Source organism: Python bivittatus, unplaced genomic scaffold, assembly GCF_059951505.1.
Source record: "Python bivittatus isolate LINGU-HERP-01145 unplaced genomic scaffold, Pbiv_v1 ctg000970_np1212, whole genome shotgun sequence".
Taxonomy (NCBI): Eukaryota; Metazoa; Chordata; class Lepidosauria; order Squamata; family Pythonidae; genus Python; species Python bivittatus.
The window spans coordinates 1,526,165-1,551,257 of NW_028277121.1; the positions used below are offsets into that span (position 1 = coordinate 1,526,165).

Below are 25,093 nucleotides of genomic sequence, written 5' to 3' on the forward strand. Positions count from 1 at the left end.
TAAAAGTAGCCCTCGCTATATGGCATGGGTTTCTTAGTCTGGTCTACCTGACCGGGCTGACATATATTAACTGATGCACTAAAAGTTGCAGCCCTGTTTATTTGTGTTAGCATCTGCTGTTTGCAGCTGTCTATAAAAAAGTGAATATAATCCATATTGACTTCTTTGTCTTCTTTAGATCAAACTATGAAACAATATAGAGTTACTTTTTTTTTTTGGGGGGCCAAAATGCAAGGTTTAATTTTTATGTTTTTTCTTTCTTATGGATTAGCTCCAGACCACACAGAATCTAGCACAATGTTTTCCTGTGCCAACCCCACGGTGGCTAATGTGGAAATATCTTCCCCCAGCAATCGTTCCAATGAAACAGAGTCAAATAATGAGCTGACTTTAACTCATGAGCCAAAAAAACGTGAAAGAGGAGAACAGAATGGTGCAGAAGCCTTGGTTAGCCAAAAGGTAACCTAAAATGTATATCTGAGAACAAAGTGAAATGTTATTCTTTCCAAAGGGAAGTGTGGATTTTTCGCAAAGAGAGAGAGAGAAAGAGAGAGATCTTCAAGCCAAAGACCAGAAGCTCTATGTGCTCAGTTGTAACTTACAAGGCAGTCTAGTATATGGATCAATCGAATAAATATTTTGTATGTAAGATATCTTCAGTCTTGACAAACAACTGGACAGGAAGAAGGTTGACACAAGAGTAGAAAGCAATAAAGACAATTTATAGTGAGTGGTACCCAATGTAAAGTAGGCTTGTTTTTCAAGGCACTCAATATATCCTGTTCAGAAACAATCACATTCAGAAGAGCTATTTTGCCTTTCAGTTTTCAAGACCAAGTTTCTTGTCACTTCGATCCTCCCTTTTGGATAGTAAAAGCAAAGTGTGACTTCTTTAACAAATAAATAAGTAAACCTACAAAGTGCTTAGTCCAGACCAAAAAGCTGCTTTTCTAACCATCAATCCATTCAGTGAATATTCCTGAGATGATTGAAAATGAAAATACCGATCTATTCTGTTGTAGAGAGCCGTGGAGATGGCCTTGAGGGAAATATTCAGAAGCCATTACAGAAACATAAACAGCAGAAGCATTCCTTGAGCCCTGGGAAAAGAGAAATACTAGTCCTTAGTCCTGGATAAGGAGATAGTATTAGGAAGAGACTCAGGCTGGCTTCTCCCTGACTCACTGGGGCATAAGAAGGAAGGGACGACAAACACAGTCAGGCTTGCAAAATTCAGTTAATATAGCCGATCTTGATAAAGTTTAGTTCTAGTCTTCTATTTCCTGGTCTGGACAACCTCAAAGGGGTGATACTGTGTTTTTTTCTTGATTGTGCTGATTATGTTCTTTACAAATCGATCCAGGTAGATACCTTGGAGGCTCCGAAACAAGGTGAAGGCCTAATCTTTTCTCTTCTGAAGAAGCTTCCTGAGACAAGCCAAGGAGTTTTGCAGGACACTCCCATACAAGGTAATAAATGTAGATTTCATAGCTAGGAATGAACAAAACAGTCCTGAAAAACCATAAATTATGTCATGTTTGTCAGTGCCAGCATCCATTAGTGGCATCTGCTGAAGCCCAAACACCACCAGTGATGAATCCTGCAAAGTACCTGTCCTATTCCTGCTCCTTTCTATGGCTGTTGTCTTCTTCAAGCATGCAGACAATGACAAATAGAGCAGACGAGACTTTACTGGTGTTTCTAGACAAGGCTTATTTTTAACCGTGAATATTACTGTCTTTGTAGTTTCAAATTATTAGTTGTTTTGGAAACCCTTTGAGGATTACAGAGAGCGATGTGAAACTGCAAAAATAAGTAAAATAAGCACACCTGTTGAACTTAACATTTTTGAAAGTTTAATTTTGGTTGTTTTTCTGCAGCCACCACTGATAACAGTGACACATCAAACGTAAGTTGCTCTTATTTGAATTCTTGAACGTTCTTAAGCTGCTCAGGGTCCATTGAGCAGCATTTGAAGATTTTCACTGACAGATGTTTAAGTAATTTATTTTTTATCAAGTATCCTATGTTTGATCAGGACAGAACCTGTGGTTACTTTGAATGGAGGCCCTGTTAATTAGACTACTGTCATGGGTGCCATCCTCTGTGGTTGCTCCCATACCACTTTTAATACAGTACATATCATAGTTAGTGCAAATACGTGAGGGATAGGAAACAGCAGTAGTTGGCACGAGAAGGAATGGAACGATGTTAATTATGCTTTGACCTTGTGGCTAAAAGCTGTAGTTCCATCACTGGAGGCCTTCAAGGAGAACCTAATATGGTTCTCCATCCAAGTGTATCATCTGGTCTCCCTCTACTTGGCAACCCAGAAATGAAAGACAAGTGTAATGTGGTCCATTCATGCTGCAAAGGAGGACAAAGAATAAATATCTCCTCCGTAGAAGAATGAAACTTTTCTCGTATGGAGAAATGTCATATCTTGTGGGATTTAGTGACTGTATTTCTTTCAAGATTTGGCCACAAATTATTTATTATGCTGACTACTACCTGCTATAAGTAGTTATTTTTAATCTGATCTCATTTTCATATTTAGAATTGATAACTTTGCAATGTCAGCTCAAGTCTTACCTCCTTAGAAAAAAAAACACTGCCTTCTGCAGCTGTCATGTAAAATTAGCTGTTCATTTTTCGCTAAGAGTCAACTTACAAATGATATTAGATGCATCTTTGTATTTGCTGGATTCAGAAAAAATCAGAACAGTTTTAGCTGGCGAAGCTCACAATTATTGGGAACACATTTAAGGAGAAATTGGAAACCATTAACATTTAGTTTAGTTCGTTTCAGATGTATGTTTTGCTTCAGGCGACTTTTAAGCAGTTTAAACAGCGATGTAAAAATCAAAGTTAAAAATATTAACCAAAGTACAAACAGTAACCATTTCTAAACTGCAACAAATAAAAAGCAGCAACAATTAAAAAAGCAAGAATGAAATTAATTAATTGGAAGGCTTTGTTGCAACATAACAGAATGATTAAAATATTAGTATGTTCAGTAGCTTGGGAAAATAAAAATGTCTTTGCTTGACACTAAAAAGTCCTTTAAAAAGGCAATAAAATAGACAGCCGATATACTTCACTAAAGAGGGAATTATGGTGGTTTTCAGGCAACCATCTTCCTGACTTCAGCCCAGGAGGACCTCAGAAGAAGAATGTAGGGTTCAGATAGGCAGACCCTTTCCTTCATGTATTCTTGGTACAAACTCTGACAGACTCCAGAAGTTAATGCCTCTTCTGAAGGAGATATTTAGTGAATGGAAGGATGGAAGGAAGCTCCCAACAACCTAAGTAGGATTCTTTGTCCCTAAATTTTCCTGAATTTAGGAACTTGAAATAATTCTTAGGGTAAATGCAGCTTTGGAATTATGCAAAGTTTAGTATAATGTATTTTTAATCACCTTAGTAAACTAATGGTAAGAAAATTAATCCTGATCTCATTCTAGCTAGATGCTGCAATGTTTAGCGTCATGGCCTATATTCAGGCAATTTAGTAGGGACTGGATAATCATAAGGGTTCTCCTTACTACAGCTACACCTACAAAATGTGATTGTCCAAGAGAAGGGTCAACCAAGGAAGTGCTTGCAACCCTACCTAGAGATGAGTTGGAAGGATTTTGGGTAAAACATGCCCAAATGTTTATTCCTCGCTTCTAACTGTATATTTGATCAACTTATTTAAGCGTTTGGGTTGCTGGTCCTGGGATCCAGAAGAAGAGCGTAAGCGCCAGGAACGGTGGCAGCAGGAGCAGGAACGCTTACTTCAGGTAGACCCATTTTTAGTTACTTCTCACATTTTTATGTTGTTCTTCCAAGAAGCTCAAGTTTATGTATAGGAGGTTATCTCTGTATTCACACTGAGACTTCTAATCTAGCATAAGGATATACAAAATATGAATGAAGTTAACCAAAGGTGATTGATAGAATTAAATTATAAAGCTAATTTTTGATTGGTTTCTGATCCAGGAATTAATTTGGCCAAGTGTAAAATCAATAGATTGCTTTATCTACCCCTATCCAACACCTTGCTTAGTCACTTCAGAACAACCTTTCCAACCTGGTCCTTCCAGATGTGTTGGATTTCAGTTCCCATAATTTCCAGCCAACATGTCTGGAGATTGGGAATACTGTTGTAGAACAATTGACTGTTACGCTTGCTTGTATCCTCTCTGCTTATATCCATTGCTGTTCATCTCATGAGCACACAAAGTTTATGTCTCTCATTTATATTTTAAAGGTAGGGAGGTAGGTAGGAGAGAGAGAGATTTGTGCCTTCAAGTCAGTCTTGACTCTTGGCAACTACATGGGTAAGCCCCTGCAGTTCTCTTGGCAAGATTTTCGGAAGTTATTTGCCATGGCCTTAGAGCTGGAAGAGAGGGACTGGCCCAGAGTCACTCAGCCGGAATTCTTGCCTAAGGCAGGACTAGAACTTACAGTCTTCCAGTTTCTAGCCTGGTGCATTTAACCGCTGCACCAAATTGGCTTTCTTTTACTGGTAGCAGTTTATCCTAATTATTAGGATAAAATTAGCAGTTTATCCTAATTACTGGAACTAATATATGTATGAAGCTCAGTTAAATTAAGATGGACTTATAACAAAAATGAGTGCAAATCCTGTTTATCTAAATATTGTTTACCTTTCCTACTTTCCTTGCCTGCTTGCTACTTTACGTCTGAGAATGTTGTAGTTGATACAGGTATGATACGGTTCACCCTTAGACTGGTGGTTCCCAAACATTCAGATGGAAAGTTTGCCCCCACCTTCCCCAGCATTTAAAAGCAGCAGCTGGAAAAATGAATCTTTCATATGCTTGTTTTCACAAGGGATAGGTGCCAATTCATCCTCAAACAAGATACTAATTGAAAAGAGTTTGGGATGCTAATATTCTCCTTACTCCTTTAAAAGAAAAAAAATCCCTCTTCCATGTGGGTGTTGGATTTAAGGGGGGAAAAAACCCCTCAGTTAGTTCACTTTCCATTTGCATCTGCTCAAGAAGGAGTTGCTTGGGAAAAGATTAGATTTACTTCTATGTTTGGTGACCCCAATCCAGATTGGCCTACTAACTGTAGTAGGAGAGTGCATTATTTATGTACTGGCTGGATTAATCCTGCTGAATTAAACCATGTAATCTAATGCTAATGAAGGTCCCTAATGAAGAAGGTTTAAGAAGAAATCCTTGCTAGGAGCTCTTCCGTAGATCCAGCTGAGAAACCAATTCCTCCCCTTTTGTCATGATTCCTGCTTAACCACTTGTATTGCGACTCTCTCTAGGAAAGGTATCAGAAAGAGCAGGAGAAGTTGAAAAAAGAATGGGAAAAAGCACAAAGAGAAGTGGAAGAGGAGGAGCGTAAATACTATGAAGAGGTATGAAGGCAGAAGTGTGATTGTGGAGAGGTGGTGATGTGCCTCAGGCTGAGTAGGCACATCTAGTTGGTTTTCTTTCAGCTCAATAAGCCATTATTTGAACAAAACGTTTTGGCACCTGCACAGCCCCTCATTCAGCCCTTTGCACAAGTGAGCCAGCCAACCAAGAAGCTTCCCATTGAGGTCTTTTTCTCATTTCATGCTATCCCCCTCACCAAACTAAAAGAACTAGTACAGCCCTAGAACAACATGGTTGAAATTGACCAGTGCCTCGGCTTATTCCAGTCTATGTTTCTCATAGGACTGTGCAAACTTTGAAAACAATTTGAAAGACGTGTTTTGGCCCTTGTACAAGCCTGGTGCCTCTCTGCCATTCATTAAAACAGCCCAGCATTTCTTTAGGTTGCTGTGCAAGCCTGAAAAAAAAGATGTGGGTGCTTTAATGAGTCAACTCATGAAATTGCATATAATTCTTAAAGCAGCAGCTTCTCTCTCTCTCTCTCTCTCTCTCTCTCTTTTTTTAGCCTTGTGAGAAGTCTGAAAATGAGCATGCTGCTTCACTGAATAAGAGAGAGGCATTATGCTTGTGTGAGATATGAACTAGTTCTTCTGAATCAGTTCCATACTGTGCGCAGGCATATATTCCTGGACAAAACGAAAAATTAAAGTTAATGGAAAAATTCATAATTTGTTCCTACCATGAAGGGGATGCAGGCATACCACAGAAGGTTTATGCATCTCTTGGTTTATTAAATCAAATTATGATCATACAGACTATGAAAAGGCAACTGTGTAGATAGCATAGCTTAGAAGCTAGGGAGCTAGAAGGGTCAAATAGATAGTTGGCAAGATAGATCACAAACAAATGAACTAGGAACTCTATACAACTCTATACAACATCACATCTTTTTCTTCTTACTCCTCCTTCCTTGTGTAATTTTATTCTCAAAACTATTTTAATTTTTCTCCCCTTTTTTTCAACCTATTTTGTAGAATGTTGTCGGAACACATTTGAATGATGTATTCTTGGCTTTGTTTATAAGCCTAGCTTTGTCTTTCACTTTCAGAGGACTCTTAATGCATGATTTTGATGATCTGTTCTTCTTTAGGAACGCAAGATCATTGAAGATACCGTGGTTCCATTCATGCTTACTTCAAGCTCTGCAGAACCCTTGTCTATGTCGTCTTCTGTGACCGATGGAAACAGGACTATGGTGTGTTTGCTAGTAAAATTTCGGCTGAAACTAGAGATGGCAAAAAATAAGTTTTTAAGGCAAAAACGTGATAGAATATTTTTTAACCTAGTCTTGAAGAAAAATTAAACAATATTCTGTTTCTTCTCAAAAACAGAATTTAATTAAAATACCACCTGGCTGTTCCTGACAATTCTTGTCTGATATAATCTTTCTAGCAGGGGAGTTTTTAAAATTATTTTTTCAAATCTTCAACCACCTCAGCTTTACAACCCTTCCCTAACTTCTGGAATTGGTTGTTGGGAAGTGCAGGAGAATTAGGACCTATGTTTGAACTGTGGATCCAATCTCTTGCTTTGCATTAAAGAACTCTGTATTACTGGCTGATTTAGACTTCACATAGCTTTAAAGTGCTGATTGGTTAATAAGATGATAGTTGAGACTGAATTCATAGATAGATAGGATACTAAGTCATGGTTTTAAAAGCTTAGCTCTTGTAGCAGCATGGGGTAAGCCCACTGAGTGAAAGGTTAGAGGTCTCAAACCTCCTGATGTCAGCCCTCTGAGGTAGAATAGATCAGGAAACTGACTCCTCAAGAAGACTAGAACTCTATTGAGATAGGCTGCAGTAACACAATCTTGCCTGATTGTGCCTTCCCTTCCCTTCCCTTCCCTTCCCTTCCCTTCCCTTCCCTTCCTGTTATATCCCAGTGAATCATGGAGGAGCCTGTCTGAGTCTCTTCCCAATGCTCTCTTACTTCTGGGACTTAAGGAATGCTTTAGTCCTCTTGGCTCCTGTAACAGTTCTTGCCTGTTTCCCACACAGTCATCTCCCTGACTCAGTAAATATCCCTTTCCAGCTTTAAATAGTCACTTGCAAAAACATTCCCCAATGAAGGAGAGCTTTTCAAATCATAGGTAGCATCGTAAGACAACTTCCAGCAGAAAAATACCAGAGAAAATATAAGATTATGCTAGTCTGTTCCTAATTAGAGGAACCTCTGTGGTAAAGGAATTCCAAATGACATAAATTGCACAGTTAGTCAGGCTGTGCAGAGAAAATAAATGCCAGAGACAGTAACAAAAATTAAATATAATGCATCATTCCTAGCTGGGCTTGTTACCTATTTCTTAGGATGGCCTAATGCCTGAAGCTAAAACCTTCTTCTTGCTTCCCTTGAGTTTTTCCAACTTCCTGCAGACTCTCCTTTCATCAGGGCCCAAGAGGGTGTTATTTCTCTCCTTTTCTTAGCGTCAGTACCCAGCTGCTTTGTTTGCCAAAGGATCAACATTTTCTCGGTAGCAGAAATGTTCCTTATCACAGGAATGGTGATGAATCACCGTTCATCACCAGACTGGTGAAACGTCCTTTGTTGTATCAGAAAGCAACCTCTGTCCTTTCACACTTTCTTTGCAGTGTTGCGTGTAAGTACGTAAGCAGTGGAGTTTGTGGTGACATTGCAACACACATCTCATCACTTGCTCCTGCCTGTGTGGCTTTAGCCCAGTGTTGCAGTTGATGAACCAGAATCAGAAATTGTAATATAAAGTAGCTTTCCAAACAGTGGTCAGTGCAGTACCTAAGCGTCAGGTTCAGCCCAAGAAACTCCACGGGACGGTTCTGGAATTGCTCAGTTACTTTATTAGCTTGCACCTGCTAGACAGAATCTCACCAGACTAACTCTAACTCCCAAAGTCCACAACTAAACACTACGAATTCCTTAGGGTGGTGCCAGTCCCATCCTCTTTGCTTTCACACACTCAGGCTGTGGGCTGAGGAGATGCTTCTCCCCATGACCTTGAACCTCCTCATCCAAGTCCTCCATCACATCAAGGTTGTGTTGTGGTAGTTTCTCTTAATGCATTGGAAGGTCAAACTGTGGTCTGATGTAAGGCAGGACTGAACGTATTTTGCCTTTGATCTTCCATGTGATCTCAAGAGTAAACCTGTTTCGTGTAAAGTGTTCTGGATAAGACAAGATCTGTGTCTGTCTCTTTTGTGGTAGAATGTGGGAGATATGAGTAACTCTGAAGAGGAGAATAAGCGAAATGAAGATATAAAACTGAAAGCATTATTTTATGAACAAGATGGCATGTCCTTTTCAAAAGATAAGGAATATGAAGCACGAGAGGAGAACGCGAGGTGCGTAAAAGAAAAAAATATTTCATAAGGAACATATTTGAGAAAAATGTAAGAGCAAAAAACAGCTATCAGGAGAGATGCAGACATTTGGTTTGGAATAAGATGGAGAAATGCAGAAACAAGAAGTATAAGATATTTGTGTTTCCAATTCTTCTTGCATCACTGAGGAGACAATCATCCTCATTACTCATACTTTCATGTATGAACCAGCTGCCCCACACTGGATATCAGGTTAATAAAATTTCCACTGAGAAGCAGCAAAAGTGTTTCATTAGTTCATCTGTGAATTATTCTGTGTGCTTGTGCTATTATAAATGTGTGTCTTCATTTTCTAAAGGCACTGGCAGAGACCTGTGTTTCAGGGTTGCTAGTGATGGTCAGCATAGAGCTGACCGAATACGTGGTTTTAGGGATAGACAAACACTTCTGTATTCACCGAAGAAGCCAGCTGCTTAGGTGCTGCACTTATTGCTATGGTTCCAGTTCTTATCTCCCATTTAGAGCAGCAGGAATCTAATCTTCCACTTGCTATTAAAAATTATTTTAGTCGTTCATTGTCTGTGGGGTGTAGGCCTACCTAATATGCCAGGTTTGTAAACTGTTACTTGCTGAATTAGAAGAATAGGCTGATATTACCACCTACCACGTTCAGCTTTGGAAACATTTGGTAGCGTTGAAGCTGCCTCAGATACCTGCCAGTTGCAACTTTGGTGAAATGTATTTTCTGCTTTTCAGCACGGTGAATAAGGAAGAATATCTGGAAACAGTGAATTGGAGACAAAGGGAGCAAGTTTCCACCCCAGAAGGCAGATCACCCAGCAAAATGGCTTTGCCGATATGTCCAGGTATGTCTTTGCTTTAGAAAAACTTGCAAAAGTCAAAATGTGACTGTCTTTTGAATTGCTTACCTTGCTTTCTCCTCGCTGGTATTATATATACCTGGTTACAATGAGAAGGTACTTGTACCAAATCGAACCTATTTATATAGCTTTAAAATGCATACTAAAATTGAAATGCCAAAGGTAAATTGAATATCTGAAACACGCTCACATCCAGCCTTTGCTTGTTGCTTTTCATAATTATTTGCACCTCTGACTTCTGTGACAGATTTGAAAGCCTTGCACTACAGAGCTTTGGTTAGCTTTTAAAGTGCCGATGGAGTTGACTGTTATTATGGTGGTGGTACTTCTGGTAATCATTTATCTTCAGTAAAGTAACATCGACAACAATCCAACCCTTTGGAATACATTGATTTGTGGAGCATTTCTAGCTCTATGAATAAGTTTATCTTCAGAATTCTCTGCCACAGATCAGTATTGCATATGGAATACAAAGATTTTAATTCAACATTATCTATATTTGCAAAATCTCAACCAGCATTTTAAAAGCATTCCATAGTTCAGGGGCATTTCGAAAGTTAATGTAAAGTTATATGATCCCAAGTAATTTGACTAGGAGATGAGGTCCTCTTTGTCTTCCCCCCAGATGTCTCTCTTTCCAACGTTGCGTGGTTGGTATTCTTTCCATGCACATTTTCCTGCATCACTTCACCTTCTACTAAGGCATTGCTACAGTCTTGCAAGGAGGCAGGTCTGCCTAGATAAATGTTCAAACTGTTCATAAATAATTGCTTGTCATGATTTTACAGTGTTTTCATAATAGATTATTACCCTCTGAGTGATTTCATGGACATCCTTGACATAGGATCATTTTCTCATACACTCCATGTATCCACAAGTAAGATGATCCTAAATTTAAGATAACCCCACCCCAAAAGAAAGAGAAGATAGACAGGAAAAGTTGCAAACTGAGATAAAAATCTTACCAGTGCCCAGCTTCTTGTCAACCAAGGGTTATTAACTCTTAACTTTAACCAACCTGAAGTTTTCCCCTCTTCCCTCCAAAAAGTGTATGTGTGTGACATATTACTATATTGTTTTATATCTCAATAAAGTAGGGAACTCCATAATAAAATCAATGTGTCCCCATGAACACACACACATACACACACAAACTATTCTTTCCCATACAGACAGGCTGTCTCTCATACATCCAACTCCACCCACATTTCCCTCCTTCCTTCTACCAGAAACTCCAAAAAAGAAAAAGAACAACCCAGGATGGACATGGGATAAGGAAAAGGGTTCTCCTGTCCACCAAGAAGGGAGGGCAGGAGAAAGTGGGAGACTGGATGGAAATGAGATATGGGGAAGAGGTAATTTGGAAAGACAGACAGACATGAAAGAAAGAGGTGAGATGCCTCCACGTGTCAAGGGTGCATTCAGGAGAACGTGTAGAGGAGGCTCTTCATCCATCATCTGCACATCCATTTTTCTGGAGTTCTCATTCTCGGGGAGCAGACGTGGCTTCTCCCTGTCAGTAGCATCTGTCTCCATTTTGTAAATGTACGAGGACCTGCTGCCTTTTCAAATCTGGGAGGAACTCCTATTTTGTTCAGGGAAAAAAACTCACGTGCCTTTCACATAAATTAGGCGATACTGGCTTGCTTACAGTGATACAAGCTTGCTTCTGTCAAACACCCAGAGTCTGTATGTCGCTATTAGTCCTCTGAAAACAAGCAGTGTGCATTAGAAGATTGTTGAGAGTCAGGTGGCAAAGAAGTTTAATAATTAATGATAATTTTAAGGCCGACCACCACCATAAAAATAAAGACTTGCAAAACTCTCATTGCCCTATTAACATGCTTCCTCTTCATTCTACTCATCATGGTTCTTCCAAATCCCCTGGAACTTATTTAAGAAAGCGTGTCTGAGCTGTTGAGGAAGAGTTGGGGGGGGGGGTTTCTTATGTTACGGTAGTGTCATGAGAAGAACTCCAATATCTCCAATTGTCTGTGAGAGCAGACAATCCCATTTCCTTTTTATTCATTTCCTCATCTACTGTATATTCCATCTTTCATCCTTGCCCCCAGTTTCTACCTGAAAATTCTCAGCTTGGTCTTAGCTATAAGTCTATTTCCACCCTTGAAAGCCAAAACGGTTCAATTCTGTACAACCTGAAAAAGCCACCTCGGTTGTCTTCTTCTCCTCTTCCTCCTCCCATGTAACTATGTAGCGTTCAGAAATGTTTTCTTTTGAACAGCTTTGTGGATCTTGTTTCCTAACTTGAAATGCTCTCCTTCAGATGTGCAGTGGAATCAGCCATTATCAGCTGAACGGAGCCCGTGCATTTCAGACATCAGACAGAAGGATTCACAGCTGGTGCATAATTTAGGCCTGCCAGTCAGTTCCCCAAAAGAAATTAAGAGGTAAACACATTTTGAGCACCTTGCTTTGATGATGGGCAGCTTTTAAACATTTAAATAATTTATAGCAGAACTGACATTGGGCAGATAGTCTGTATAAATGGCACACCGTGGAGTTTAATGTTCCTGGATGTAACTCTTCAGATGGGAGATTGCAGAATTGAAGATGGCCAACATGTTTGTTTGTTTATTGATTTATTTTTAAAGAATTTCATATATATAGATTAAATATCAGAGAAAAGGGTTAGTAAACATTCACCCTAAATTTAGCCAACCTTTCTTGGATGAAACTGATTTTCTAGCTCCAATTTCCACCTGGTTTGAGGCCTGCCTATGGAACAGAAACTACTTTGGTCACTTGTGTGGGGGAAAAGACAGGGGGATTTCAACCCTGATGGTCCTCCTGGACCTTTCTGCAGCTTTTGATAACATCAGCCACGGTATCCTTCTGGGCAGGCTGTCAGATTGGGATGTGGTACCACTCCTCCTTGGATGGCTGGAGGTGCTGGGGGATTGGTCTTCTGCCTCATGGTGGTTGGGTGGTGAAGTATCTCAGGGCTCCTTTTGAACCCCTTTAACATCTACATGAAACTGCTGGGAGAGATCACCTAGGGATGTGGGCTGAGGTGCCATCAATATGCAAATGATACCTAGCTCTACCTCCCTGCACCAGCGCTTGGGCAGGGTAATGGACTGGATGAGGGCCAATAAACTGAGACTCAATCCAGACAAGAGGGATACACTGTCAGTGGTACATCTGTCCAGCTGAGTGGTGCCCTGCCTGTCCTGGAGGAGCCTGCACTTATCCTAAAGGAGTTGGCTCACAGTTTGGGGATGTTCTTAGATCCATCACTGTCACTAGAACCCCAGTTGGCCTCGGTGATATGGAGTGCCTTTTATCAGCTTTGTCCGATTTACCAGTGGTGACCTTAGCAATGGTCACCATTGGTCACCAATGGAGGCGAATATGTGTAGCTCAGGATTGAACTGTGGAGTCCTTCGGGTTCTCTGAGCTTGGTTCTTTTCTTGCAAACGTTTCATTACCCGGCTAGGTAACATCTTCAGTGCTAAAATGGGATGGGGTTTGCTCTCTATTTATGTGCCGTGGCCTGCCTTGCCAGTGCTGGTGGGGGTGGGGGTTTTCTTTTGCTCCTCTGGTAGTTCCTTGATTAGCATATGTTTGCTGCTTGATTGTGTGCCTGGTGGTAACCTTTGCTTATCTGGGTGATGATTGCTGGTGACTGAATGCTGGTGAGGCGATCTTCTGGTCTCTTGTCTCTTTTGATTAGTATGTAGATGCTGTTTATCTCTATGTGTCTGTTAATTGCTGCCTTGTCTGAATACCAGGCTTCCAAGCATTCTCTTGCATTTTTGGATTTAGTTTGCTCTAAAATGCTGACAGTTTCCCAGTTAAAACTATGGTTGAGTCTGTCCATGTGTTGTGAGATTAAGGAGTTTTCATCATGTCTTCTGGCTGCTAGTTGGTGCTCGTGGATGCGCTCTGCTAGTCTTCTGCCTGTCTGTCCTACGTAGTGTTTGTTACAGTCCTTACACTGTATGTTGTAGATGACTCCTGCTTTTTCTTCTTGGGCTACTGGGTCTTTTGGTTTACTTAGGGTATTTTGGAGTGATTTTGTTGGTTTGTGTGCTACAGAGATGCCATATGATTGTAATAATCTATGGGTGGTTTCTGAGATGTTTCTGATGTATGGCAGTGTGAGAGAAGACACATGAAACCATTAACAGCATCTTCAAAGGAATAAAATTCACCAGAGAGGAAGAAAACAGCAACACGCTACCCTTCCTGGATATCCTCATCAGCAGAGGAAAAAACAGGAAATTAGAAACCCAAGTTCATCGGAAGACAACCCACACCAATCAAGTACTCCATTACCAAAGCAACAACCCAACCTCCCACAAGAGGAGCTGTGTAAGAACATTATTCAAGTGAGCACAAACACATTGCAGCAACCCAGAACAGCAGGAAAAAGACCACCTATACAGCATCTTCCAACAAAATGGATATCCATGGAATTTTATCAAAGCGTGCCTGACCACTTAACCTACTACAACACAACCCACACAAGCCATGAAAAGGATTACACTGCCATACATCAGAAACATCTCAGAAACCACCAACAGATTATTACAATCATATGGCATCTCTGTAGCACACAAACCAACAAAATCACTCCAAAATACCCTAAGTAAACCAAAAGACCCAGTAGCCCAAGAAGAAAAAGCAGGAGTCATCTACAACATACAGTGTAAGGACTGTAACAAACACTACGTAGGACAGACAGGCAGAAGACTAGCAGAGCGCATCCACGAGCACCAACTAGCAGCCAGAAGACATGATGAAAACTCCTTAATCTCACAACACATGGACAGACTCAACCATAGTTTTAACTGGGAAACTGTCAGCATTTTAGAGCAAACTAAATCCAAAAATGCAAGAGAATGCTTGGAAGCCTGGTATTCAGACAAGGCAGCAATTAACAGACACATAGAGATAAACAGCATCTACATACTAATCAAAAGAGACAAGAGACCAGAAGATCGCCTCACCAGCATTCAGTCACCAGCAATCATCACCCAGATAAGCAAAGGTTACCACCAGGCACACAATCAAGCAGCAAACATATGCTAATCAAGGAACTACCAGAGGAGCAAAAGAAAACCACACCCCCACCAGCACTGGCAAGGCAGGCCACGGCACATAAATAGAGAGCAAACCCCATCCCATTTTAGCACTGAAGATGTTACCTAGCCGGGTAATGAAACGTTTGCAAGAAAAGAACCGAGCTCAGAGAACCCGAAGGACTCCACAGTGGTGACCTTGCCTGGACAGACTTGCAACAGTTATTCACACTCTGCTGACTTCCTGGTTGGATTCTTGCAATGTGTTGTACATGGGCTGCCTTTGAAAATGGTCTGGAAACCAGTTAGTTCAAAGCAGAGTGGCTAGACTGCTCACTGGCACTGCCTGACACAAGCATATTATGCCAGTTCTTTGCCATCTACCCTGGTTGCTAGTTCATTTCTGGACCCAGTTCAGAGTGCTGTTTTTGACCTTTAAAGCTCTACATAGTTTAGGACCAGATTACTCGAAGGAGCACTTTCTCTCACATGTACCTACCCAGACCTTAAGATCATCTAACGAGGCCCTCCTCCAGGTCCATTCGCCAAAGGAGGGGAGGTGGCCTCTGCAAGGGGGAGAGCTTTTTCCATGGGGGCACCCCATTTCTGGACTCCCTCCCCAGAGAGGCTCAAGTGGCGCCTAGATTAGCATCGTTTCAACACTGGGTGAAGGCCGTTCTATTTTCCCAAGCATTTAAACTGGCTTTTAAGTGTATTTTAATTCATATTTTCGTTTTTTGAATAACTGCGTGCTGCTGCCTGGTTCATGGGGTGTTTCATTTTGTATTCTGTTTCATTTGATCATACTGTATATGTTTTTACCCAGATTGTATTTTTTAGCATGCTTTATTGTAAACCGCCTGGAGAGGGTTGGCTGTTGGTCCGTTTGCCAATTTAAATGAATACATAAGTAAATCACATTCCTGGTTTTAGTATGGGGGAGGATCAAAGGCAAGTCTAGAAACTAAATAGCTTTTTTTTTTTTTACTTTTTCGTTTTGCTGTTGTTTATTTTTATTTTTTTTTCTTTAACATGTACAAAAGAGAATAAGGAACACTGCAGTGGAGACCTTAGTATTAAGTATTAAGCTTAAGACAGCGACCTTTATTGTATAACAAATAATTGGATGTGTTTTGCAGTTGCTTATTAATGCCACATTTAGTTCTCGATGCAAATTTTAAACATTTTTATGCTTATCAACATTGACATTTTAGAAGTTGTAGTTAATACTGATATAAACTTCTTTTTTTATCTCTAAAGGTTTAAGTTACCTAAACATTAATTAATAATCTCTAGTCAATATTGTTTAAATACCATTGTACTTAAATAATATAATGTACTACTTATGTATTACTTATATAATAATACAATAAAACAAATTATAGGAAAAAAAGGCAAGTCTAGAATGCAGATTTTATCATTAAGTCCACCACCTCTGTACAGGTAGTCCTCGCTTACCGACCACTTGTTCAGCAATCGTTTGAAGTTGCAACGGCACTGAATGAGTGGTACGTACACCCGGACTTCAAAGGTACGGCCGTCGCGGTGCCCCCACAGTCACATTATCACGATTCAAGCACTTGGCAACTGGCTCGCACTTACGACAGTTCGCCCTTTGCAACCTTCCCTGCCAGCTTCCCCCAAGTCAATGAGGAGGCCGACCCGGAAGGTCGCAAGTTGCTCTGGTAAGTCCCCCTGGCCTTGCGCCACACCATCCACCCTCCGGCCTTCTGCCCTCATGTGCTGTGCCATCCACCCCCCGCCTTCCTGTGCTCGTGCGCGGCCTGTGCTGGGCCTCCCAAGCCCTCCCCCGGCCTCCCCCAACTCCTACAGCCTGTGCTGGCCCTCCCTGAACCTCCCCCCCATAGCCCCCCCCTTTGCGGCACCCTCACACTCCTTACCGGGGACTCCCACCACTTCCCGCTTAACGACCCATGCGTCTTGGGGTTACGAAGGCAACCAGGACTGCCAGGATGGTCGTTGCTAGGCGATGTGGTCACGTGACATTGTGCTTTACGACCACATCGCTTAGTGACAGCAATCCCAGTCCCAGTTTCCTTTCTGTAAGCCAAGGACTACCTGTACTGCATCCCGATTCTCTTCCTTCCCAGGACTTTCCAGGACTAAGCGTCTGGACCCCTTTGCTACGTTTAAGTAGTGCGGGAGTAATTCCTCCTAAACGTAGCTCCCCTCCCGCCCCGACACATACACTTTTCCTACCTCTACTGCCCTTGCTTCTCCCACTATTCTTAGGTGGGTCATAACTCTTGTGATGCAACAGTAGATGGTGGCTTTAGTAGAATGCAGAAGAGGGTTAATGGGACATGTCCCTACAGGATTAGGAAGACAAGGTAGGAGAACCTGAGGAAGTGTTGAGAGAGAAGGAAAGCAGCTGACAGTTGGAGAACATAAGAAGGGGGAAAGAGAAGGAAGAGGAGGTGACCAGCATAAAAGAATAAACGTCACTGGCTAAATAAGCATGGATAAGAGTTAGAGGAGTTTTGCTGATGTAGCTCTTTAAAGAGAAACCGCATTTCTCTCATGCAGCATTATGAAGAATGAACTTTAATTATTCATAATCAACTGGTCCTCTGCATAAATGCGAGACAGGCTGTAATAATGCCCTTCACACTCCTGAGTTTCTGTGCTACCAGGAGAAGAACCATTTGGAGAGGAGATAAACTTAAGAACTTCAAGTGGTGGCAGTGAGAAATGTATTTTTTCTGAACAAAGAAAGCCAGTTTTGCAAAAACCCAGCGCTCAAAAAAAGTTATCTGCTTCCCTGAGCCTCATTGCCCTGCTCTCCCCCCCCCCCCCCGCCCAGCTTTAAAAGCTGTGGCTTTGCTTGCTCTGGAACTATCTATGGTGGGTTTCCAAAATGCTCAAAGCCATCTATCTGAGCTCACACCCTGTTCAAGAGGTAGGTCGTACCAGTGACTAAATGTTGGGGGCCTCCCACTAAGGCAGAATCCAGAATGAGCCAGGATCATGAAGCAGGAGCACGGTAGCGGGAGGATGCAGACAGTCTCCTCTCTGGAACCTAGCTTTTCCCATCACAAGAAAGCCGGCTTTTTCTGGAGACATTTCACGGCAGTCCTGCATTCGGCCACCAGAGGGCAGTGCAGCCATTGCAGCATCTCAGCTCTGCTAACACCTGAAGCTCTGAGGTTTGCGCATGCATGACCATGACACGGTGATGTCACTGGTAGAGGCGGGGCTGAAAATTTGGGACCTGCTTCGTTTTGTGGGGGGGGGGCGCTTGTTCCGGTGCTCACCCTTACTTCACAAAAAAGCGGAAAGCTATGCCACTGAAATCCAGCCACCACATTTTGGGGGCGTGATCTCAGCGTGTCGTGCAAGTCACATCCTGTCTGCAGAAGGTGCCTTCGGTGCTGATGAAATGAGTTGCTTTCTAAAGCCTCTGGCACCTTGCATAAAATGCACCTGTTAAGACTTTCCTCTGGAAAAGGCGCTTCAGGTAGTTGTCTGGCGGGCCAAGCGGGGTCAGGCTGGCTACAGGGTCTGGGTGTAAGCCCTGCCCCTTTTCCACACACGTTGTGACATTGCACACCCTCCCCAAAAGGAGTGTGATACTTGTGCTGGTATTAGCCTAAGCCCTGGATATCACAGGGTTTTCAGCACTAAACTTCACATTAACTTCTGGGCCAGGTGAATCCTGTGCTTGCTTGGCAATAGGAGGAGGTTACTCAAAAGCGTCTCTCTTAGCAAGAAATCTTCACAGAAGGGCGTACTATATTCTCTGCTAAATCTTTAAGGAGATTTCACTAGAGGGGCCGTTTAAGATTGCCACTCCCCATCCGGAGTTTTAGAACAGCAATATCTGGAGGAAATGTTACCCCCAGATCTGGCCTTTGCAATGACTGGATCAGTTCGGTGGCTTGTTGCTCCATTCGATTACATTTTTGTGCTTTTAGGGTATGATTGATAAATAACCGAAAAATGCACACTGTTACACCCTATGGGTCGCAGCAATTAAATGAATAAATAAAAAGGTTGGGAGCTTAAATCCTCAAGTTGGTGAGGACTAACAAATCTGGGCTATAAAACGCAGGTGACCCCTAGAGCAATGTCTCTCAGCCTTGGCAATTTCAAGATAGGGGGACTTCAACTCCCAGAATTCCCCAGCCAGCATGCTGGCTGGGGAATTCTGGGAGTTGAAGTCCCCCTATCTTGAAGTTGCTGAAGTTGAGAAACACTGCCCTAGAGAATAGCTATGTTTTCTGTAACTCTCTACTGCCTTCCAGCAGATGTCCTGGTATTTGTAATCCTTGGTCTGCTGGTTTTTCCAGCAGCAGCAGCAGCAGCAGCAGCAGCAGGAAAAGACTTTCCTAGAAGCTACTTAGAATATGAGGCTGTAACCTCAAAGGATCTGGCTCCTTTTCCTCCCAGGCTCAGTAAGGGTTTTGCTTTGAAAGCGGGACTAGAATTCATTTCTGTTTTGTCCTACAGGTCCGCTTCCCAAGGGAGCTCCAGAACCGGGCCATCGTCGCCATGTTCTCCAACCACTCAAAGCTACTCATCCAACAGGTATCAAGGACCACCAAAAGTGCTTTGCAAGCCGATTAAAAAATTAAAACGTTACCCCAAACGTTAACCGGCAAATGCAGTTTGGGGGCCGTGCTGTACAGATATGCGTTTGAAACATTTGCGCTCACATTTCCACCCAGAAGATGGAGACTTCTTGAGAAGGACAACAATGGACCAACAGTGGGACTATATTTACAACCAAAACCTTAAATGTAAAATCATGAAAACAGTAACGGAAAAGAATGACTGCAGTTACAATCATAACGTGAAAAAAACAAAAGTTAATCCTAAAAATAATTGACCGTATTGGATGTAATATGATCTGATTTTACAAATTACCAGAAATTCCTGTAGTGATACATATGGTGGAAAAAAAGATGTGTATGAAATAATTAACTGAACTGTAAGATCCTAAAAATGGCACAGATCAGAAGTACTTCCACAAAGAGAATCATACAATACATGAGAGCTGTAACACGTGCTCAGCCAACCTCCCCACGAGGCCATAAGTAAAAACTGTGCATAAGTTTTTACCCTAGCCCACTTCTTTCCATCGTAGGGGTAAACACTACCTCATCAAGACACAGCAGTGACGCCTCGCACTTTGTTGAGGAACATCACTCTGATGGTCTCCTCCAGCAACGCCTGTTCTGGAACTGGAAGCACAATACACAACACACAAATCAAAACTATGCAGCATCTTAGCATCCCTTTTTAGAGGTAGAGACCATGGTGCTTTGCAGATAATCTTCAGCTTGGATTTCAAAGCAAAGCACTCCTCCAAAGCTTTCCGCAGCTGTAACATGCACAGTAGTACATATTTATAAATAAATATAAAATGTATTTACATTAAAAAATGCAGGTATGAGAAGTTAAATATTACTTGTATTTTAATCTTTAAAAAATCACTTCCTCCACTCTGCAAAACATTTTCCCTTACTGCTTCCAAATTTCAGAAAATGTTACATCTTTACTAGGGCAACCATCACGCACTGGGGGACTTTTGTAAGGCCCAGTACAAGGTTTCACAAACTGGGGGGAGAGACCTCCTTGGCTTATGAATAATCTTCCGAGGTGGGGGCAAAATACTTCTGCTTGTCCATTAATGCCAGAACAGCTGGAGTTTATCCCAGCTCAGTGGCAATGGCATTGGGAGGGGGGTGAGCAGGGTGGGGAGGTTAGAAAAAAGGCCAGATGGCCGTTGCAACCACGCAGTTGAAGCTCCACCATGTTTATACATCTGTTGACATTAAACGCATGTCCTCCTCAGCGCCCTGTTGGAGAATCAGGTGTTCTGTTCAGAAGACTAGCCTAACCTTCTGTTCAGCAAGATGCGTTCATGGATTATCATGAGTCAGCTGGGAAGAGTGAAACCCAATTTTATCATTTCAGGTCCATCAGTGGGAAGAAGCTGTGCTCTAGCTGCGGACACCCCCTTGGGAAAGGCGCTGCCATGATCATTGAAACCCTTGGTCTCTACTTCCATATTCAGTGCTTCAGGGTAGGCTTTTCTTGATCATCCTTGTTCTTCCCAACCAAAGCCTAACCAACCAGTATGTCTTCTCCTCACAGTGAGGATGTGAAGATGTCCTTAAAAGCTCTGCACAAATATTTTGCCATATATTTGTACTCCTGTATGATTTTTTTTAGAAAAAAATCAGATGGTAGGTCGTAAGAGAGTCCTTTGGTTGACTTTCTGGCATTCTTTGTGCGGCCATTCTTCATTCCTGAATTAGTTTCCCTCTTCCTTCTCATTGATTCCGGTGGTTTTCATTCTGTGGTCTATTATCCCAATATTGGGCAGTGGAAAAACTGTAAACGTTTTGGATCTGCATTTGGTTTATTATTTTCATTATGACTACAGAGACTGAAGTCATTTTAATCAGGGACAGGTTGTGACGGGCTAATAAAAGCTAGGGCCTGTGATTTTCATTATATTTTGCTGATTAATTTGCTGATTTTTTCTTTAAAAGATATGCTAGTTAAAGGAGCCATTCTGAACATCTTGGCTTGCAATTTTCATAAAGCCGCAGCAGTTTTGACTACAATATACTGTACGTGTTTTCTCTTGTAGAAAAAAAATGTTTCAGAAATCATCTGTTGAGACCTTCAGAAATTGTTTAAGTGATCTGTTGAGGAAACAATAAGAATTGCTAGCTTAGTTGGCTTTTCTTTTCAGTCTTTTTTTTCCCCAGTCTTTTCAAGCTCCCTTCAGTCAATTTTACATTTTTTTTCACCTTTTCCTGATTCGTTCTCAATTTACTTTTGATCAGTTTGTCTTACAAGTTTTTTTTTTAATTTGTATTTTGCATTATGTTTCACCTGATTTCTTTTTTTTTTTAATGTTTTTTTTTTATTTTTACAACAAGCACAAAACATACATGAACAAACAAAAACATAAAAAGGCATAAAAAAAGCATCTTCCATTTTATACCGTGTGTCAACCAGTTAAACTCGTTGGTGCCCCTTTCATAATCTTAAATTCTCATATCATCTATTCAAAATATACTTGTATACTTATCAATTAACAATTATTAATCATTCATAGCTAATCTATAAAATCATATATTACAAAAAATTTTAACTTTCAATAGGATTAGTAATACATTTCCATCTATCTATTATATGTGTATATATATAATAATTAATATCAAATTTCTATTATAAAATTTCCTAATCTATTACATTACTATATTTTCTCATCTAATCATTAATAAAAGCAAATCCCGTGTCATATAAAATTACTTATCTTCTTACTCTAGTTTCAAATCTCAGTTTAACTCATCTCTGCACATTCCATAATTTTCAATAACTTCCTCCTGCATAAGTACTTTTTAATTTTTCCAATTCTTAAGAGTTACAGTTCTAACCAATATCAGTTACAGTATCAATTACAGTTCTAACCAAGTTACAGTTCTAACCAAATTCTTCACTACATGTTATACAATTTTTAACTATATATCTCAGATTTATACTTTATTCCAGCGCTTGCATAATTTTGAGTTCACCCTTTTCATTCAATATCCCAAGATATCTAACTGTTCATCCCTTTTTCTATATTATTGGATAAGAGAAAGCAATAATAAATGTCCTTTTGAACATTCTGCTTTTGAAAGCTTCTGTCAGTTCCATCATTGTTGTATTCCCCTGATTTTTTCTTTAAACATCTCCAGTAGTTTCTTTCAATATTGTTTTACTTCTTCTTTTTGTGCATTCTCTTAGTACAATTTTCCATTATGATCTTGTATAATCTTTTTCTCACCCTCAGTGCCAAGAACAAATCTGTCTCTCTTCATTTATCAGTTGGTTAACCCTTTTAATTCTCAGTTTATAGGCCTCACAATAATTCTGTTTGATGTTTCTGATTTCTTGTACTATTTCTTCCTTTTCCAATGATCCCGGTTTATATTTAATTAAGTCCATTTTAGCTTTAATATCTTTTTTTCTTTTTTTTTCTTTTTTTTTTTTTGAGAATTTCTGCAGCTCTTCTTCCAATTTTTTATAGTCATCCTCAATAGTTTAAAGATCTTTTTCTGCATTGTGTTTCTCGTATAGTCTATTATCTTGATAAACCTTCATTGAATCAAAGGATTCTTTATCTTTGTTCTTGCCAAAAATAAGAGAAAAAAAGAAGCAAAAGGAGAAAAAAAGAAAAAAAAGGAAAAAGAAAAAGAAAAGGAAAAGAAGGAAAAGGCTAAGCCTCTTTAAAAAAAAAAATCCAACTGAGGGGGGAATGGAGAGCAAAGCAGAGCTTCTAGCAGAAAAAAGAGCTACTGCCACTAATCAAGACTCTTGTGACTAGCTCAAACTTTCCATCTTAATATTTTCATAATCGCTTTCAACTCCACTTTCTTGTTTATAGTTACGGATGGCACCTGTATAAACATGCACATCCCACTATCTTTTTAGAAAGCACAGGGTCTTTGAGCGTGCGTCACAATAAAAAAAGAAAGCACTAAGTCGAGCCTCTAGATGGCAGTGCAACTTTCTTTCATTTACTTTCTCTTAACTCCACTTTCCCCATTTCAAAGTCAAAAAAATATAAATTTCTTATAACAATAAAGAAATCTTAGTAAAAAAAAAGGCTTAAAATAAAGAGTTATTGAATATTAAAAAAGAGAAAGCCAATCCAGTTAAAAATATATATTTTTTTTTAAAAGAAAAACATCTTATCAATTCCACTAAAAAGGGAAAGTTGAAAAGAAAAATTTTCTCCCCCTTCTTTTTTTTTAATAGGGTTCAATCTCGCCGCTTAATCCACTTTTCTTCACTTTTAAAAATCTCTTTAAGTTACTTAAGGTGTTCTCTAAGAATAGTTGAATAGTAAAAGTCCATCTCACCCAGTTGACACCCCTCTCTTCCATCTTCCTTTGGAGCTGTCCCGGCTTTCGCAGCCATTTTTGGCTGCCTCTCCTCCGCCGGCTTCAAGAGCTTCTCCTGGGATCGATCTGGGACTTGCGGCGTCCCTGAGATCCGCGGGACGCGCCCTTTGCGTTCGCCATCTCTACGGGACGGCTTAGGTCCATCGGGACCGTCCGGGGGAGGAGATATCAGCTGCGATCCTGGGAGCCCAGGATCGCCCGCCGTATCGCCGCGACGCCAGCTCCGCCCTCTCTTGTTTCACCTGATTTCTAACTGCTTAATTTCATTTTGCTTCAAATTATATGCATATGTTGGTGATCAGGTCGTTGTTTAAGAGAACGAGGCTCAAAATGCATGGAAGTTTTCCTTCTCTTGATGGACACTTTTAGAGGCAGAATTGCTAGTGCAATGGATGTTTCTGAGCCATATGTCTTTTAATCTAAAGCCTCAGACTCAGATGAAACATTTAAACCATGAAGCGTTATTCCTTCTTCATAGGGAATTCTTGTCAGCCCCACTAGGTAGAGCAGATCAGGAAATCAACTCCGCTGGCTATAATAACAGACCCTTGCAAGTTTGATTCTGTTGAATCTCCTCCTCCTCCTCCTCCTTATAGCTCAGTGTCTGAGCCCCTTCCGAACATTATCTGGATGGTGTGGACTTAAGATATGTTTTACCCCTTGTTGCCTTGGCAACAGAGCTTGCATAGCTTCACCAAGGTCATCTTCCTTACTCTGTACAATTCTGGAACTCTAGTCTCATGACGGAATCTAAGGAGATACTTGTAATGATATGTGAGAATGACCTCGGGAGACGGGGGAAGAGATGCTGCCTGGGGAATGACCAGATAAGAGAGGGCATAGCCCTCAGCTGCAAAATGGGCAGAGAAAGAGACTCAGAAAGGAACCTCCCTAACTTCTCAGGCAGTAAAAGAGATGGTGGGAGATTTGTACTTTCAGACTTGGAAGATTCTGTTAATGTAGCCTTACAATAAAGTAGAATGAGCTCATCTGGTCGTGTTTCCTGTCTGGTCTCCCTGGGAAGGCTGACAACACTAGGCTGAAAAATTTTAGCACTCTTGCCCATGGTCCAAATTAAGAAGGGTTATGGCACCATGACAGTTAAGCAGATGTAAAACCAATAAGAGATTGCAGTATAAATGGCAGTCAAATAAAAATATTTAGAGATGTCACCCTTCTTTGTCAATAAATAGTGTGGAATTTGTAAGGGACAGCTCGGGGATGCAGCAACCGGAACGGACGTCCGGATCAAAAATGGCCTTCTCACCTGCAGCGATTGTTACATCAAATCCAGAAGTAAGTATCAAAAAGCAGATCTTGGCAAAAGCATCCTGAATCTTTACTGTTTCATCCAGAAAAGCATTTTCTTAGCCTGACTGTCCCAACAGAGCCTTACAGGCATAAGTAAAATGCTTTATTATCCTGTGTTTTGCTGATTCAATCTGTGCTCAGTGGGGTTTCTGTGTGAGTAGAAGGCACGGCTTTACGACGTGTCTGATTTCTGGTGGAGGGCTCTCATTTAACTTTACCCCTGAAATG

General features: G+C 40.8%; 1 protein-coding gene across 3 annotated transcripts in view; it reads left to right on the plus strand.

The window, feature by feature from the left end:
• Positions 1–25,093, plus strand: part of LIMCH1 (LIM and calponin homology domains 1) — a 197,735-nt gene that overhangs the window by 166,080 nt on the left and 6,562 nt on the right. For all 3 annotated transcript variants that reach the window (XM_088131210.1, XM_088131208.1, XM_088131209.1), the window contains 12 exons: positions 272–459; positions 1,364–1,469; positions 1,881–1,909; positions 3,702–3,785; positions 5,291–5,383; positions 6,493–6,597; positions 8,583–8,719; positions 9,455–9,564; positions 11,864–11,987; positions 19,095–19,172; positions 20,565–20,673; positions 24,748–24,850. In XM_088131210.1, the coding sequence (XP_087987336.1) occupies positions 272–459; positions 1,364–1,469; positions 1,881–1,909; positions 3,702–3,785; positions 5,291–5,383; positions 6,493–6,597; positions 8,583–8,719; positions 9,455–9,564; positions 11,864–11,987; positions 19,095–19,172; positions 20,565–20,673; positions 24,748–24,850 (1,266 nt within the window). The remainder of the gene's footprint in view (positions 1–271; positions 460–1,363; positions 1,470–1,880; positions 1,910–3,701; positions 3,786–5,290; positions 5,384–6,492; positions 6,598–8,582; positions 8,720–9,454; positions 9,565–11,863; positions 11,988–19,094; positions 19,173–20,564; positions 20,674–24,747; positions 24,851–25,093) is intronic.